Below are 19,082 nucleotides of genomic sequence, written 5' to 3' on the forward strand. Positions count from 1 at the left end.
GGCACCTGTTTGAACTTGTTATCAGTATAAAAGACACCTGTCCACAACCTCAAACAATCACACTCCAAACTCCACTATGGTGAAGACCAAAGAGCTGTCGAAGGACACCAGAAAAAAAATTGTAGACCTGCACCAGGCTAGGAAGACTGAATCTGCAATAGGCAAGCAGCTTGGTGTGAACAAATCAACTGTGGGAGCAATAATTAGAAAATGGAACACATACAAGACCACTGATAAACTCCCTCGATCTGGGGCTCCACGCAAGATCTCACCCCGTGGGATCAAAATGATCACAAGAACGGTGAGCAAAAATCCCAGGACCACACGGGGGGACCTAGTGAATGACCTGCAGAGAGCTGGGACCAAGGTAACAAAGGCTACCATCAGTAACACACTACGCCGCCAGGGACTCAGATCCTGCAGTGACAGACGTGTCCCCCTGCTTAAGCCAGTACATGTCCGGGCCCGTCTGAAGTTTGCTAGAGAGCATTTGGATGATCCAGAAGAGGATTGGGAGAATGTCATATGGTCAGATGAAACCAAAATAGAACTGTTTGGTAGAAACACAACTCGTCGTGTTTGGAGGAGAGAGAATGCTGAGTTGCATCTAAAAAACACCATACCTACTGTGAAGCATGGGGGTGGCAACATCATGCTTTGGGGCTGTTTCTCTGCAAAGGGACCAGGACGACTGATCCATGTACAGGACAGAATGAATGGGGCCATGTATCGTGAGATTTTGAGTGCAAACCTCTTTCCATCAGCAAGGGCATTGAAGATGAAACGTGGCTGGGTCTTCCAACATGACAATAATCCCAAACATACCGCCTGGGCAACGAAGGAGTGGCTTCATAAGAAGCATTTCAAGGTCCTGGAGTGGCCTAGCCAGTCTCCAGATCTCAACCCCATAGAAAACCTTTGGAGGGAGTTGAAAGTCCGTGTTGCCCAGCGACAGCCCCAAAACATCACTGCTCTAGAGGAGATCTGCATGGAGGAATGGGCCAACATACCAGCAACAGTGTGTCAACCTTGTGAAGACTTACAGGAAACGTTTGACCTCTGTCATTGCCAACAAAGGATATATAACAAAGTATTGAGATGAACTTTTGATATTGACCAAATACTTATTTTCCACCATAATTTGCAAATAAATTCTTTCCAAATCAGCCAATGTGATTGTCTGTTTTTTTTTTTCTCATTTTGTCTCTCATAGTTGAGGTCTACCTATGATGCCACTTACAGGCCTCTCTCATCTTTTTAAGTGGGAGAACTTGCACAATTGGTGGCTGACTAAATACTTTTTTGCCCCACTGTATCGCACGCGGGATCCCATCCCCATGTGCTACTAAGAGCACTCCTGAGGGGGACTGCTCCGCGGACTCTCTGCCTCTCCGGCCCCTGGCCAGAGAAGGTAGACCCGTTCAAGTCAGGAGGAACTGAGCCCCTCCAATTTTCCTGGGGGAATTACTCCCACGCCCCAACAGCTTGTAGGCGCCTCGGTTTCTCTTCCAGCCATTACCTTCAGAGCCCATTTCCTCTGTCATTGTTCCTAGGTGTTTACAAGGTGCTGGCAGGGAATCACCGTCCGGGACCCGGTGATAGACAGGTGAGGTTGCCAATGCCGGCGCGTGTAGGGAAATGCAGAATCACGTTTATATACATGATTTTGCGCACCCTGCCGCCTCGTAGCAGTATTTCTGCTGTAGGTTGGCGGGAAAGCAGTTAACCATGTCTGTACTGTGCTGGCAGATCTCATCAGTTGTAAACTAGATCTGAACACTATCCTAACAAAAGGGTTTATGATCTAGAAGCTGCCTATCTGCATGGTATGCTAGTGAGGGGAGTCGCAGTGTATCCCTGTGTCAGTGGGAAACACTTCAGTTTCCTCTCATTTCAAATTGTTCAGAGTATTTTGCAGTCTGCCGAGGCAAAAGTTTCAGAGCAAGGTTGTTGAACTGTGCATATGCAGGAAGCTCACAGCTATAACAGTAAGCTAGTAGATATGTGTGTATACATAGAACAGGGGTGTGGACATTTTTTAAAAAACGACTTGTCCAGGGACTAAATTGGTGTCCCAATCTACTTATCCCTCATGACAATCTACTTGTCCTGATAAAAACATAAATACATTTTAACCAAAACTGTATTTAAATCGGAGGTTATAATAGGAATGTATGGGGCTTTTAAAAACAAAAGGGGCTTTATGGCAACTTAAATGTTTAATATATTTTTAACATTGCGCTGTTTATCTCCTCCTCCCCTCCCTGCCTCTCTCCAGCACCGCACTCGGGGACTAGCAGGGAGGGGAGAGGACTTGCAGTGTAATGAGCACCAATTGGCTGCTCCTCAGGAAAAGGTGGGTCAAGGCTTATCCTTTATCCCTTTTGCTGCCAGAGCTGCTTTTGCACAAGTTTTTTAAAAAATCATTTGAGGCCTGAAGATTACATAAAACCCCCAAACATATAGTTCCAATTTTTTATGCCACATGATATTACCGCAAGATTTCAGTAATAAATACAAGAAAGTTAATTTTAGGGCACAAAAAAGCAATAACTTACCCTATTTTTTTGTAAAATATAAAAGATGAGGTTGCAGCGAGTAAATAGATATCCAACTTGTCAAACCTTAAATTTGTGCACGCTCGTAAAATGGTAATGAACTTCAGTACCCTATATTTTCTATAGGTCGACACTTTTAAAGCTCCTTATAGGTCATCAGTATAGTGTACAGAAGAGGTCTGGTGCTAGAATTATCGCTCTCATTCTGGCGTGCGCGGCAATATGTCATGTGTATCGCAATCAACGTTTTCATGCGTTGGCGCCCCAGCATGTGCTTTTACGTTTCTATATGTGGGGGACCTAAATTTTTTTGTGGGAGATGGTATGTGCTTGGGTGTAACTTTCATCTTTTACAATTTAAAAAAAAAAAAATGTTTTTTTCATCATATAGGGGACTAAGTCCTCTTTCTGATGATTCTTAGGTGACAGGTTCTCTTTATTGAGGCATCCAGGGTCTAAAAAACCCTGCAGGTCTCCCCTGTGCTCCACTGACTGTACGCATCGCACTGCATTACATTCTTTCCTGGCTTCCTTGGGCAGGAATCTCTCAACGGGAACCTGTAATTGACATCATAACGTCACTTCCAGGTCAGGATAAGAAGGGGAGGGGAGACGACGTGTCTACTCTCCTCCCTCCCCTCTAGCCGACGGCGGTGAGCTGGGCCCTCTCATGGGGGGGTGAGAGGCTGGCACTGTGTGGAAGCAATCAGCAGCGCTGCTGCCCGAATGCTTCCACCTGACAGGAGAGCCCGCAGTAGGGCTAAAGGTAGAAAAAAACTACCTGCCCGACGCCCGGAAATACATGTCCCGGGCCTCGGGCGATAGGAATCGAACATCCCTGAGAAGAGTTTTGCTTTACGTAAAATATAGCTTGATCCAAACGACTAAGTACAGTTGGGTACTGAGCCATGTGTGTTGTACTAAATTAATGTGTATCAAAATGTCTCTCTTTAATTTGCTGTAAAGTTTTTTTATTCACCCCCTAGTGACTCTCTTGAGTACAAACATCCCGCCACAGACTGCCTAGAATCTTCACATTGTACTTTTGTGTGTGTTATACAAAGACCTGTCAATTTGATATTTACACATGACCCTCCTGTCTTTCAGGAACCTGTAAACAGTCGTCTACCTCCTCACCTTATTGCTCTTGACTCGCACATGCCTGGCTTCTTTGATGATATTGGATACTTGGATTTGCTTCCATGTCGTCCCTTTGATACAGTTTTTATTTTCTACATGAAAGCCGGCCAGAAAACAAGCCAAGAGGTAAGACACATCTTCATCTAGAAATATTCAAACCAGAAAGAATTACTATAAAGCTGTCTGCTGCACATTTTCTAAAGAAACTGTACAGTTTTTGTATTGGTTTTGTAACCCCCTTCCCCTGCATGCCTGAAATATATGGCATTTGTATTATTATTATTATTATTATTATTATTGCTGCAAAGACATAATTTTCTTGTAGTGCACGTAATAGAACTGGTCAGCTGCATGTTTTAATTAAGCTGGCTGTGTAATTCTTAAATGTAACTGTCTGCGCAAATCTGACTCCATTTAGGTGGACTTTTTGTAAACCAGCAAACCTCACTCCCACCCTTTTCCAAACACTCACCAAAGCCGTACTATAAGCTGGAGTTCACACTGTAGCTCACATGTGAAATTCACAGGAACCGCACTGCATTCCTGTGCAATTCACATGCGATTCTGTGCAGTGCAATTTGAGCCCATTCATTTTGAATGGGCTCATATTGCACCACGTAGCACAAAAATTTGAGCTGCACTGGAACCACATCACATGGTCAATTTGTACCATGCAATCCGGTGCAGGCAAATGCACTGCTTTTTCAAGCCGCATTTGGAGTGTCGTTGACTTTTAATTCACACTCGCAGCTGATAGAAATGCAGAGTTCAATTGCAATGCGGTGCAAGAAACATACAGGGACCGCTGCATTTCCTACGCCACATATGGGTGAACCGGGGCTAAAAGTCCTAAAAGAAAATGGATACCTTGAATTATTTCCCTTCTGCTCTGGGATCCCTTAGAGCAGGGGTATTGGATTGAAATTCAAGGAGGTTGGGTAACTAAAATCTTCATCTGGCCGAGGTCCGAAAATTAATGTCCCCATTAGTGTTCCCCCTTACATCAGGTTCCCCCTCCAAAATAATTTATTACATTGCGTGCCACCATCAGACTTCCCCCCCATAAATCAGTTGCCACCGTCAGAGTACCCCCCTATATCAGGCGTTCCCATCAGAGCCCCCCCCCCTTAAGTAATGTGTTCCCATCAGAGTGCCCCCTTACAACAGGCATTCCCATCAGAGTGCCCCCTTACATCAGGTTTCTACATCAGAGTGCCCCCTTACATTTGTTTCCCATTAGTGTGCCCCCTTACATCAGTTGTCCCCATTAGAGTGCCCCGTTATATAAGGTTCTCCCATCTCGGTGACGCCTTACATTAGGGTGTGTCCATCAGTGTGCCCCTTACATTAGGTGTGCCCATCAGAGTGCTTCTTTACATCAGGTATCCTGATATTTCATTGCCACCTTGCATCAGGTATTGCCATCAGAGTGCCCCCTTACAATCAAAGTACCCCTTTTCATCATATTTCCCCATCAGAGTGCCCCTCTCCATCACATGCCTATCAGTGCCCCTTTCCATCACGTGCCTATCCGTGCCCCTCTCCACAGTATTGCTTAGATGTGCCCCCTTCAGATAAAAGATGCTAATCAGAGTGCCCCTTAACATAAAATAAGTGGCATGCTGATGGGCACATTTTATGGTAACGGGCACTCTGATGGGCACATTTTATGCTAATGGACACTCTGATGGGCTCATTCTATGTTGTGCCCATCAGAGTGCCTCTTAACATTAAATGTACCCATCAGCATTACTCTTTAATATTAAATGTGCCCATCAAGGTCCCCCAGAACGAACACACCCTACCTTGAGGGCAGACTGGAGCAGGAGGCAGGAGCTTGCCGGGATCCTTGCTGAAGGGGGCGGGGTGCGTGCTTATAGACAGGGAGCAGGAGTCAGGAGAAACAGCACGGGGTGGGGTGCATGCCTGATGTCATCGGTTGCCGGGACGACCGCCCTGCTGAGCAGCGAACCTGTCATTCCAGTCTGGCGGGCTGGCGGTTCCGGGCAGGAGCGCTGCTCGGGCTGTTCTTGGACCGCGGTCCCCCATTTAGTGACTGCTGCCTTAGAGAGTTCTCACATGACTAGATACCTAAGCATTTAGCCATGTGCTGAAGAGATGAGTTTTTGCAGCATGGAGCTAAAACATTGTTCGTGACTCTGTCCCCACCTCATGTGACAGTGCATGGAGCAGGTGTGTCCAATTCCAAAGCAATAAAACTGTTACATGTGAGCTAGGCGAGCGAGTTGCATGTTTCCCACACACACAGCGCAAGTATTTCTGTTTGTTCCCAGTGGGTGGAACAGAGTGGTAGGAGAGCAAAGGGAAGGAAAGAATGTGTGACTGAAGGGAGCAGCAGTTTCCTGAACCCTTTTGTTTGCCCTACGAAAACAAAAACAGTGTGCAGGTTCACTGTAACAGTGTATTGGTTTTCTTTTACACGGCCTCCTAAGAAATGTAGTCCATAAAACCACCCATTTATTTATTCTGGGTCTTATTGAAGGCACTGATACACAGTTTTAAATGACTTCATATGTGACACTTTCACAGATCTTGAAGAATGTTGAGTCATCTAGTAGTGTGCAGCCTCACTTTCTGGAGTTCCTGCTGTCTCTTGGCTGGCCAGTGGATGTAGGGAAGCACCCAGGGTGGACGGGCCATGTGTCTACAAGCTGGTCAATTAACTGCATCAGTGAGAATGACCAACAAGATCAAGGTATTTACAGAAAAACCAAATGTGGCAGTATGCATTCTTCCATGTTCATTTCCAGCTTTGACCAAGGACTCATGGGAGCACGTGTCCCTGATTTCTGCCTATTCACTGTAGAATCACTGACCACTTTATAAACACTGCAATCTGATATCCCTGCTGACTTCAGTGATTGTTTTTCACACTGTTTTCAAAATGCTGAATCATATTAGCACTTTATCTTTTATCAACTAGTGTTGATTTTTGGCAGTTTGCAATGTTTTTTGTTTTTCGCACTATTTATTGTAACATCTAGAGGATCACACAGGAAAATGTGGAGGTTAGCAGCTTTTGAAATGTTGCAGCCACCTTGCTTGGCATCTGCAGTTATTACACGGTGAAGATTGCTTAGATGACACGTTCTCCATATAATGAGCAGATGTACCTGTACAGGCTACTCCCTCTCATCAAAGATGAACCCCAGGCAGATATGTAAACACCAGAAACAAAAAACCACTAGAAAATCAGTGTATACAGATCCCCAAATCCTATTGGCAAAGGGCACAATATAAATGTTCATAAAGTCCAATGTCATAAATGCAATATAGTGCAAATGAGTCCATATAGCACTAGGGCAAGCTCTTATAGCTGTAGCAGGCTCTGTGTAAAGGGAAGGAAGAAAAAAGCGCCTCTAAGTGCAATATGTAACAACATTTATTGGGAAACAATGTAAAAGCTGACATTGTGTAAAAAATAAGAAGGATCAGGTAAGTGGATTAATAGCCAAGTCCTCGTTGCAATGGCCGCGTCCGCGCTAAGGGAGACTGTGGGTGTCACAAGAAAGCCGGCCGGCATGTCAAGTCCCTGAAGATGGTGTCTGGAGTGCACATTGGAACGCAACATTGGCGTCAGCGTGATGACGTAGGGGAGACGAGCATGCAAAGTGACGCGTTACGGAGCATGCGCTAAACCACTAAACGGAGTCACGCTCCCTTCTCAAGCTGAAGACGGAGGATGTGGCCATATGTGACTGTGGAGGGAATGTACAAAGAGACAGGCCTACTGGGAGGAGCTTGTAAACCTTACTCATGATAAAATAATTTTTGAATAGGGAAATTAAAGCCTGTAATTACTGTGTGCTTGCTTTTTAGAAAACTTCCCTTTACTGCTTTCTCTGAGTTCATTAATAAAGGTCATATGAATGCTGTAGCTTCTACAGTGATGCAAGGATCTGCTGGTGGGCATGTCTAGTTGTCATGAGTGATGTTACCACTGAGCTTCTGTGTTTGAATAGCGATGGAACACCATCCATCCTGGCTTCATAATGTCACTTCCCCCCTTTTCCAGCCTAGTGCAGTGGCAGGGGGCGTGGCTGTGACTACGGAAGGTACAGGTGCGCTGTGTAGCTGTGACTACGGAAGATGCAGGTGCACTGTGTAGCTGTGACTACGGAAGATGCAGGCGCGGTGTGTAGCTGTGACTACGGAAGATGCAGGTGCGCTGTGTAGCTGTGACTACGGAAGATGCAGGCGCGGTGTGTTGCTGTGACTACGGAAGATGCAGGTGCGCTGTGTAGCTGTGACTACGGAAGATGCAGGCGCGGTGTGTTGCTGTGACTACGGAAGATGCAGGTGCACTGTGTAGCTGTGACTACGGAAGATGCAGGCGCGGTGTGTAGCTGTGACTACGGAAGATGCAGGTGCGCTGTGTAGCTGTGACTACGGAAGATGCAGGCGCGGTGTGTTGCTGTGACTACGGAAGATGCAGGTGCACTGTGTAGCTGTGACTACGGAAGATGCAGGTGCACTGTGTAGCTGTGACTACGGAAGATGCAGGTGCGCTGTGTAGCTGTGACTACGGAAGATGCAGGCACGGTGTGTAGCTGTGACTACGGAAGATGCAGGCGCGGTGTGTAGCTGTGACTACGGAAGATGCAGGCGCGGTGTGTAGCTGTGACTACGGAAGATGCAGGTGCGCTGTGTAGCTGTGAATACGGGAGATGCAGGTGCGCTGTGTAGCTGTGACTACGGAAGATGCAGGCGCGCTGTGTAGCTGTGACTACGGAAGATGCAGGCGCGGTGTGTAGCTGTGACTACGGAAGATGCAGGTGCGTAGCTGTGACTACGGAAGATGCAGGTGCGTAGCTGTGACTACGGAAGATGCAGGTGCGTAGCTGTGACTACGGAAGATGCAGGTGCGCTGTGTAGCTGTGAATACGGGAGATGCAGGTGCGCTGTGTAGCTGTGACTACGGAAGATGCAGGCGCGCTGTGTAGCTGTGACTACGGAAGATGCAGGCGCGGTGTGTAGCTGTGACTACGGAAGATGCAGGTGCGTAGCTGTGACTACGGAAGATGCAGGTGCGTAGCTGTGACTACGGAAGATGCAGGTGCGTAGCTGTGACTACGGAAGATGCAGGTGCGCTGTGTAGCTGTGACTATGGGAGATGCAGGTGCGCTGTGTAGCTGTGACTACGGAAGATGCAGGTGCTTTCCGTAGCTGTGACTACGGAAGATGCAGGTGCGCTGTGTAGCTGTGACTACGGAAGATGCAGGTGTGCTGTGCTTTTGCACTGCACATCGGTCAATGGGATAACTCAAGGTGTAAACAGACCACGGTAGCATGGACCGGCAGCCATGCTAGCGTGGTCAGTTTACTCTCAGGAGGAAGGGCACAGGCAGGATCAACCAGGTAAAACCAAACTTCGGCAGGCAGAAATTAAAGTGTTTTTTTTTTTTTTTTTCTTTTAGGTTTACAAACACTTGGTGTTCAGTCTAATTTTATTGAAAAAAATAAGGTTTTAACATACAAAATAGCAATTACAAAAACAAACACCCCAACAATCTGGGCAAAGGGGAAGTGAAAAAAAAAGGCTTACGAACACTTTTTATGTTTAATCTAAGTTTATTTAAAAAATAAAGTTTTAACATACAAAATTGCAAATAAAAAAATCAAACACCCCAACAATTTGGGGCAAAGGGGAAATAAAAACCAAAAACACCCATAACTCAAATACATACAAAATAGTACAGTTGGTTTTATATAAAATAGGCAGCGATGCAGAAAAATGAACTATATTCGAAAATAATAAAAAGTCCATAGGGGCCAGTAGGGTTAACACAGAGAGTGACTAGGCCGGCATGTAGGAGCTTCAGCCGGAACAGAGAGCAGTGAAACACAAACCTGCACGGTCTTGTCCTGGATCAAAATGATTACTTCCCGTACCTAATAATTGTAACCCCATACCATCTATCCTACACCTGCCCACTGACTGGACGGGTATGTGTGCACTAAACCAACCAAACCTCAGTAAGGCCCAAAAAAAAGGGGGTGGGGGGGGTTGAAAGAGGCGAGGGGTTACAGGTATGGAAAAGAAATCAGTAAGAAAGGAAAAGCTGAGACCGAGGAGGGCACCCACAGTCTTCAGGAGGGTCCACCAAGTGAAACAAATCAAAGTGACCAAAGAAGCTAGAATCACCTTCATCCCGCTAGCATGTCCCGAAGCTCAGAGGATTCCCTGTACATATTCCAGGAGAGCCAGGAGCAATGACAACGTTCCTGAATACCCAGTTCTTGTGCCAGAAGAGGTTCCATCTGTATGAAAATTCTCAGAACATTCTAAGAATTTTCCTTTGAATTTCTGCTAGTGTTGAAGCCTTTTGCCATCCTATTCACAGCTGCACTCAGACTAAGAAAGGTAGGGGCAGCGCTAGGAATCAGAATTTTAGACATACAAATATGCTGGCAAGAAACCTGCTGACAGGAAACACACTGACAGGAGTAATTAGCAGACTGAGCACTTATAAGTTTTCTTTATTGTCCAATCAGCAGGCTGGAGGTGGGGAAATGACACTAAAGAATTCCTTAATGCAGGCCATAGACGGGGAGAAAAACGGCAGATTTTTCTTTTAAAAAACGAAAAATTGGTCGTTCAAGCGGCCGACGTTGCCATCAATGGTAAAAAAAATCGGCCGATTTTCATCCCGTCTAGAGCCGGCAAAAAGTGTCCCTGCAGAGAGCTCCGCTATTTCTTTGACAGTTCTTTGACATTTACAGCGGTTGCAACATTGTATCTATTTGTTTCCATTTAGGATACAGATGTTTTTATTCGGAAACAAATAGATACAATGTTGCAACCGCTGTAAATGTCAAAGAACTGTCAAAGAAATAGCGGAGCTCTCTGCAGGGACACTTTTTGCTGGACTGGAATTCCTCTTATTTTTCATCCTACTTCTTCTTCATCCTCATCCTCTTCTTCTTCATCCTCATCCTCCTTCATCCTCATCCTCCTTCATCCTCATCCTCCTTCTTCTTCATCCTCATCCTCCTTCTTCTTCATCCTCATCCTCCTTCTTCATCCTCTTTTTTTCTTCTTCTTCATCCTCATCCTCTTCTTCTTCATCCTCTTCTTCTTCATCCTCATCCTCTTCTTCTTCATCCTCATCCTCTTCTTCATCCTCATCCTCTTCTTCATCCTCATCCTCATCCTCTTCTTCATCCTCATCCTCTTCTTCTTCATCCTCATCCTCTTCTTCTTCATCCTCATCCTCTTCTTCATCCTCATCTTCTTCTTCATCCTCATCTTCTTCTTCATCCTCATCCTCTTCTTCTTCTTCGTCCTCATCCTCCTTCTTCGTCCTCATCCTCCTTCTTCTTCGTCCTCATCCTCCTTCTTCTTCATCCTCATCCTCCTTCTTCTTCATCCTCATCCTCCTTCTTCATCCTCTTCTTTTTCTTCTTCTTCATCCTCTTCTTCTTCATCCTCTTCTTCATCCTCATCCTCTTCTTCTTCATCCTCATCCTCTTCTTCTTCATCCTCATCCTCTTCTTCTTCATCCTCATCCTCTTCTTTTTCGTCCTCATCCTCTTCATCCTCATCCTCTTCTTCTTCTTCTTCGTCCTCATCCTCTTCTTCTTCATCACCCTCATCTTCATCCTCATCCTCTTCTTCATCCTCATCTTCTTCATCCTCTTCTTCTTCGTCCTCATCCTCATCTTCTTCATCCTCTTCTTCATCCTCATCCTCATCTTCTTCATCCTCATCTTCTTATTCATCCTCTTCTTCTTCTTCCTCTTCTTCTTCTTCTTCCTCTTCTTTTTGTCTTCTTCTTGCAGGTCACTGCTCATGCGCAGATTTTTTATCGGTAAAAAATCGGCCGATTTGCCCATCATTGCCGCGAAAATCGGTCGATTGGCAAAATCGGCCGATTTTTTTTTCCAACTTTACCGAAAAAAAAATCTGCCGAAATACCGAAAAACGGCCGACCAAATAGCCCACTAACGATCCGAAAATCGGCCGATTTTATTTTAGGCCGAAAAATCGGCCGATTTTCGACCCATCTATGGCCTGCATAACACTGAGAGACAAAGTAGCGTCATCCTTTTTGCTGTTCTGTCTGACACAGGTGTAGAAATCAAAGAAGCAGCTGGACAAAATTACAAATCCATTGACAGGGCAGTTCACATATTTGTATTCTAATTTTCTGAAGTTTGACACTTTTTTTTTTTTCCCCCATTTGCTGTTTTGCCACCTTCTAACAATAACCACAATAGTGTACAAACCAATATAAGCTCTTTTTTGGTTTACTTGTAGATGAGACCACTAGTGCAGAAGACTCGGGTGGAAGCATATTTAACGGACAGAAGAAAGTCCTGTATTACGCAGATGCCCTTACAGAGATTGCTTTTGTGGTACCATCAGCGACTGAGGCTCTCAGTAAGTTGTAATGTGACAATGTACAAGTTAGTGACAATGTTTGAGCTACAAACTAAATATGTGACTGCCTGCAGGGTTTTAATGTTTTCTTTTTTTGCACTGATCAGTGGAGTCCTCAGAAAGTAATGCATCCGAACAGGAAGCAGATTCCAATATGGACCTGCTACATGGAATATTGAAGCAGCCTTTGACTTTGGAACTTTTCCCAAATCACACGGAAAACTTAAACTCCACTCAAAGGGTAGGTACCATTTTTTCTCTCCGCTGACAAAAGATCTTTTGTAATCTTGCAGTACAGGACAGGAAGTCATAGAGCATGGGTTATGTTCCACTACCTTCAGGTGATTGTACAGTGGGTGTAGAAAATCACATTTTATTACTTTGCAGTCTGAAATGAAGACAGACACAGTTTTTGTTTCATCCAGCTGTATTTACTTGCAGCTTATAACATCCAAGTGAAAGATATAACACCAACATGTCAGGGAAAAAAAAATGAAAAACAGAACACTGAGTTGGGAAAAGGATCACCCCCTTTATTTTGTTGAACCACCGTTTGCTTCAATTACAGCCTTTTGTCTGTTGGGATATGTCTCTACAAGCTTTGCACATCTACACTTTGCAATATTTGTGCAGTCTTCTCTGCTCAAGTTCAGTTAAATATGATAGTGACTGTGGACTGCAGTCATTTCACAGATTTTCAATGGGGTTTAAAGTGTTACTAAAACTACAACAGTAAAATTAGTTTTTATATTATTATTATCATTATACAGGATTTATATAGCGCCAACAATTTGCTCAGCACTTTACAATATAAAGGGAGACAATACAGCAACAATACAGTTCAATACAAGAGGGAAAGGAGGGCCTGATCCTTGGAGCTTACAATCTAGGAGTTTGTATATGCAGTAAAGCATGCTTGTTCTACTCACCGTGGAACCAAAGGGGTTAATCCTTTGCATTGTGTCTCCTAGATTGTAAGCTCGAAAGAGCAGGGCCCTTGATCCCCTCATGTTTTGCATTGTATTGGTATTGTTCTGTCACATGTTCTGTCCCCCTTTGTAATGTACAGCGCTGAGCGAACTATTGGCGCTTTATAAATACTGTATAATAATAATAATAATAATTGTGTAAATACACTGTGTGTTCCTGACTTCTGATCCTCCCCTTCTTCCAGTGTCACCCTCTTATCTCCTGATAAGACATATCGTGTGGAGTCACTCTGCACATACTCAGTTTGGTGTGTGTATTGCTAGATAGGTTTTTTTTTGGGAGAGTGCATGTGATCAGCACAGGGCCAATCGGCATTATCCAGATAGAGGCAGGGGTCCTGCATCCTGCTACAGCAGAATGAAAACTCTTCCCACAGGCTTTAACCAGTGCTTGGCTGGACACTTGTAGACATAACAAGACTGCTCTAACTGCTAAGAAAAGTTATTTTGCAGTTTATATCTACTAAAATAATTGCATTTCCATGTGCTGTAGGAAACCAGATATAATGAAAGCAGGGTCCATGGTTTAGTAACACTTTAAGTCTGAGCTCTGACTAGGCCATGCAAGGATATTCACCTTTTTTTCCTTCAACCATTGTTTGGTCATTTTTGCTGTGTGCTTTGGGTCATTGTCATGTTGGAAGGTAAACCTTCTCATTATCAACTTTCTGGTAGAGCAGCAGATTTTATTAAACAATTTGACGGTATTTTTCCCCATCCATTTTTTCTTCTATCCTGACAAGTGCTCTAGTCCCTGATGCAGAGAAGCACCCCCATAACAGGATAATACCACCTCCATGGCTTACTGTAGGAATGATGTTTTCTCTTACGTTCAGTGTTGGACACAGCTCTTCACATTCTCAACCATTGGGTTATATTGCCACCTACAGGAGTAGAACACTAGGCAGAAAACAAACTCTGCAACACCTATGGGCAGTCCTAGCTTGTATAACCCCCCTGCTATAAGCATCCAGTTGTTTCTGCCTAGTTTCAGAAATAAGGACCTTGCTTCCTGCTGCAACATTTTGTTCTATAGCTTTTTCTTTTTTTTTCTTTATACCTTTTTTTCCTTTATTTTGTTTTCTTCCTGCAAGATCTGAAATAAACTGCCAGGCTGGGTGACAGGCTGGATGATCTAGATCTAGTGGTCACCCCAGTCAGACCATCGAGCACATGCAGACCTTCAGCTAAGCGCTAGGTCGCTGGAACACAGCCCCTTCTAGGCCTGGGGCAGGCAGGCGAGTTAAACATTCTCGCAGGGACGCATATGACTGGGCTCCAGTGTCTGTATCATAGCATTTCCCTGGCCAGCAGCCCCCATTTTGGTGGCAGGTTGGATCTGTCTGTGGAGCAGACGTGGGTGCTCCCTGAGGTGGTTGGACCTGAGGGTTCCCCTTCTCCCATTCAGGCCCTCCAGTTTGCTACCAGGTTCCCTTATGGCCTCGCCGCTCTTCCTCATCCTTTTACTTGGTCCCTGGTGACTGCCCTGTCCTGCTTACCTGCTGGCCGAGCGTGGGCTATCTCAGGGGAAGAGGGAGGTTTTGTGCGCTAGTGACCACTGTGTCCGCATACCTGGATTCCCCCTGCAGTCGGCATGGCAGGCCTTTTCCTCCAGGGATGGTGATCATCTTCCCTGAGGTCTGTACAGCTCGTGGTACTGGGTTCCCGGCAGCCATTTTATTCTAGTTTGGGTTGGGATGCCGGCTGTTTGTCTTCCCGTGCTGTGTAGTGCTCTGTTTTTGGGGACTGTAGTCATTACTCCTAGTGGCCATTTTCTTGTAGTCCAGCAGCGCCCATTTTCAAGTGGACCGACCTGCTAAGGATGTATTGTGGAAAAAAGGGATGCGGCGGCCATGCTTCTGAAGCTGCGCTGCGGTGGCTTCTCCTACTTTTAACCCATCCTCTGTTTCCTTCCTTGTGGATTCCCGAGCTTCCTCTTCCCAGGCACTCTGCACGCGGACTCTGCTTTCTCTTCTGCTCACCTGCCGACGGTGCTCGTTCCACAGTGGTGGTGAGTCTTGGTTGGGTATCCCTCTCTGCTGGCATTCTGGGGTAGTGTGTCTTATTCCCTGGTGGCTTCCCTGGCGGTACTTTTTTTTCTGTGGTGTTAATTCTTTCTCTTTGCATGGAGTCTGAGGATCCCACCTCTCCACCTGGTGCCCTCCTGGAAGCGGCGGGTTCTTCGGGGTCTCGGTTTCCTCTTGACGCACTAACTCTGGCCCTGGAGTCCTTTGTTTCCCAGATGCAGGTGGCATTTGGGCATAAGGCAAGGGGGAAGTGTCCCCCGCCCTCTCCTTGTTCTTCAGCCTTTTAAATGTAATGGGTTTTTTTCTCCACATGGCCTAGCTACTTGGATGCAAGATGCTTGCAATCTGCCTTCCAGCTGACTCCCACCTGCCATTTCTGTCTACCCTTTCTGCTGAGAATGCAAGAAGTATTTCTGCTGGTCTCCTGGCTGCCTGCTGTTCATGAGAGACCGTCACAAGATATTGATCAGTGCCTGGGATATTGTGACTGCTTTCCTGATGCACGCTAATACCTTATCATTCCTCACAGAGGATTCCCTCATTTAATGAAGGTGGAGACAAGCTGTAGAGGAGAAAAAAGAGCTTAATAGCATTGTGCAACATAGGACACGGAAGAAAACCAGCAAAATGCTCAGATTGATAGCCGTTCCCTGCTTCGGTGAAAGGTCCTATATTGACAAAGCTCCTTTTATCTATGTATTTTTAGCTCCCTCTCAGGTGCGCAACAGACAGCCTGACTAAGGTAGATTCACCTATACGATGTCTGATCTCTTTGGGAAACACTCTGCCTTTCTAGAAGTTTCAGTCTACAGGGCTCAAGTGTGGTCTTCTGCCTCTCTGAGTCTATAGTATAACACTTAACCTCCCAGCTTCTTGGAAGAAAAAATTGAGGAAAGCGAGATGGACAGAAAAAGAGATGCTGCAGAGGGAGTTTCACCTGCGGTTTGAGGCACAAACTGTCGGTTCCATTCATATGCTTTCTACTGTGAATTCACTAGCTGTTGTCTAGCAGCACCAGAATCTCCCCAGCCTAAACAAACTCCTATGGGCATTCAAAATATGACAGAGCCTAGAAAGACCTTTCCTTAACTAATTAACTGTGCTTTGCATGAGAATTGGCCAAATCCTGAAAAAGGTATTTATTCCAACACTTTTCCTATGGAAAAGAAAAATGATCTGTTTTGGTAGTGTATTCTGCCATTTCTGTAACAACCATCTTGCTGTTCCTGTTGAGAATGTTCCCTCCTTTTAAAGGTTCCGTTGATAAACACTTTGAAACGCTATTGAAGGCTCTCACTCGTCCTGCCATACAACAGGCCATTGTGGCTGTGTCTATTTGTCAGACTGCTGCTAATTGGACAAGGCAACTGAATAGAGAACACAATTCTGTATTTGAGGACCCTTTTTCTACTGAAACAATTTCAGTTCTGCTGTTTTATGTTGATGGCCTAGAAAATAGACTTTGCCATGTCTCTAGTATGATACTGCTGTCTGTGCATATTTGCAGAATTTGAGTCAAAGCCTTGATGTGCTGATCCTGCTTGCAAAAGACATCTTTTATACATGTCTTTTGATGGCAAACATCCGTTTGGTGAATACCTTGATAAATTTATCAGTGAAGTTACTGTGAGGAAAGTACTTTTACTCCACAAAAAATAGCCGAAGCATACTACTACTACTCAGGAAGGGTCCTTTCACTCCACTCAGAAGTCCTGCTCTAAGTCAAAGGCGGGTCCATCTGCAGCGTTTGTCACAAGACATGGACACCAAAACCCTCCAATCATACCCGGATGCCCTCCTAACAATGAAGGGGCAACCTTACTCTCCAGAATGTGGGGAGAGCTGATTTTCAGAGACAGGCAGATTAGTGAGATATCCTGAGTCAACTTCAGACACAAGGAGATCCCAGTCCTGTAGAGAAAAGCTCAAACTCCCAAAACTGAAGGCATTTGCTCCATTTTGGATCTGACATTTCTAAACCAATATCTGTGTGTTCCCTAATTCTGCATGAAGTTACATAAGATCGGTCAATGCTTCTCTCAGATGAGGGGAATTTCTGGCATTAGTGGATATCCAAGATGCCTATCTTCACTCCCATCGACCAACTTTGTCACTTTCTCACTCTGCCATTTGGGCTTTTCTTTTGTCTTCACAAAAGTGCTTACTCCTGGTCCTGGCCACCACCTAGACTTCTGTTCATACTCTTTCAAAGTATTACTGTGTCGATCTTCATCCCTCAGCTGATGTGAGCTTTGGCTGCAAGGTGCTTCAAGCTGTCATCTGAGTGTTTCTGATACGTTGGCTCTTGTTTTTTGTGGGTCTAATTCTATTTGTTGCCCATCCCTCAGGTTGTTGCTTAGGAACATCCCATGGTCTTTGACTTCCTGTACGATTTAAGACGATGGGAATTTTTACTTATCAGAAAGTGCCATGTCTTGGAGTATAGAACAAGACACAAGTCCCTTCACTCAGTCTTTTATTTCTGTTGCTACAAAACTGGAGTCCCACAGAGTGGCCACTGGCAAAAGCGTTGCTGGAAATTCCCCCAGTATGTTCTTAAAAAAAAAAAAACCCATTCAGTCACTTGACGGTAGCAGCATATAACCCATCGTCTTGGACCTCCTTTCCTGTATTGTACTCCAAGATATAAAATTTACCTGTTAGTCTTAGTTTTCCATTTTTAAAGCACAATACTGGCAGTAAAGACTTGATATAAAAACAACTTGGTCCAGCAGATTTTAACTAGATCAGGCAACAGTATCTTTGGACATCTGCAGACAATGATGACCCAAAAGATATAATGGATAGACAGCTCAAAAAACCTTGGTTGGATGTTGCTTCCTCTGAGATAATTTGGCACCAACTATTTCTGTATGTGCGTTCCTCCTCCTCTCTTCTTAACATACACAATCTTTTGGTTTACCCAAATCCTTATGCTGGAAACTGAACCTGAAAGGCCACTTTACATCTGACCATTCCATTCTAGTACATTATTGTATGCACTTTAGGATGGATTGCCAATCTATTGCTTCATAACGCACAGTATGTTTGTTGCAGTGTACTTTAGTAGGGGTCCATAGGCACCTATTGCACTTCTACATTGTGATGCCATTCTGAATTAAAGGGACTGCATGTTACAATGCGTTGCAATAATGCCCATTTTACCATGTATTGTGAAGCCAGTCTCCGACATCTACAGTAAGTTATGTCATGTCTGAGACTATTCTCTAATGACCTTGACTAGCCTAAAGCTGGTTACACACGGACATTTTTTTTTCCAACCCAGCAGACTAAACAAAAAAAAAAAACAACAAACCATCGTAGAAACACAAGCAATGTTCGTGCAATGATCTCCCTCACTGTGTTTTTGTATTCTGACAGGGGGACCCCCTCACCAGGATACACTGATCAGCACTTAGTCAATGGCTGATCAAATGCTGTTTTTCCAACATGTCCCGTTGACAAACACCGCCGTTACACTGGTTTCTGCGGAGAGACAGCTGTACACGCTGACCAAAAGTTGGTTCCTGTTTAACTGGCAAATTTTCAGACTGTGTATACCCATCCTAAGCCAGGCCATAGACTGGTCGTTTATCGGCCGAATTTTCGTCCGAACGAAAAATTGGCCGATATTCACACCAATAGTGGGGCAGTGCTGTCGGCCATTTTTCGCAGATCTTCTCATTTCTTTTTTTGGTCATGCTGGAAAATCCATGAAAAACGGACGTGGTGGCAGCAACAACCGATTTTTTGTTTATTGGCCGACCATTCGGCCGATAAACGGCCCGTCTATGGCCTGCGTAATACTCTAGTCATATCCATGTTGAAGTGAACCATCTCACCATAGGTAATCCTAAACTCTGATCTAATCTAATTAGCTCTGCAATCAGCAAAGTTAATGCTCCCTGCTGATTGTGCTTTGACTTAGTAGGGGATGTGTCTGACTACTACAGGGTGCCCACTG

At 44.8% G+C, this 19,082-nt stretch overlaps 1 protein-coding gene across 9 annotated transcripts in view; it reads left to right on the forward strand.

Moving 5' to 3' along the window:
* The window catches only part of RALGAPB (Ral GTPase activating protein non-catalytic subunit beta), a 138,939-nt gene that overhangs the window by 111,515 nt on the left and 8,342 nt on the right, over positions 1–19,082 (forward strand). For all 9 annotated transcript variants that reach the window (XM_089673247.1, XM_089673244.1, XM_089673246.1 and 6 more), the window contains 4 exons: positions 3,666–3,824; positions 6,249–6,414; positions 11,980–12,102; positions 12,210–12,343. In XM_089673247.1, the coding sequence (XP_089529373.1) occupies positions 3,666–3,824; positions 6,249–6,414; positions 11,980–12,102; positions 12,210–12,343 (582 nt within the window). The remainder of the gene's footprint in view (positions 1–3,665; positions 3,825–6,248; positions 6,415–11,979; positions 12,103–12,209; positions 12,344–19,082) is intronic.

The sequence above is a fragment of the Staurois parvus genome, unplaced genomic scaffold (assembly GCF_062004578.1).
Source record: "Staurois parvus isolate SC_StPar_1 unplaced genomic scaffold, SC_StPar_1.0 ptg000137l, whole genome shotgun sequence".
Lineage (NCBI taxonomy): Eukaryota > Metazoa > Chordata > Amphibia > Anura > Ranidae > Staurois > Staurois parvus.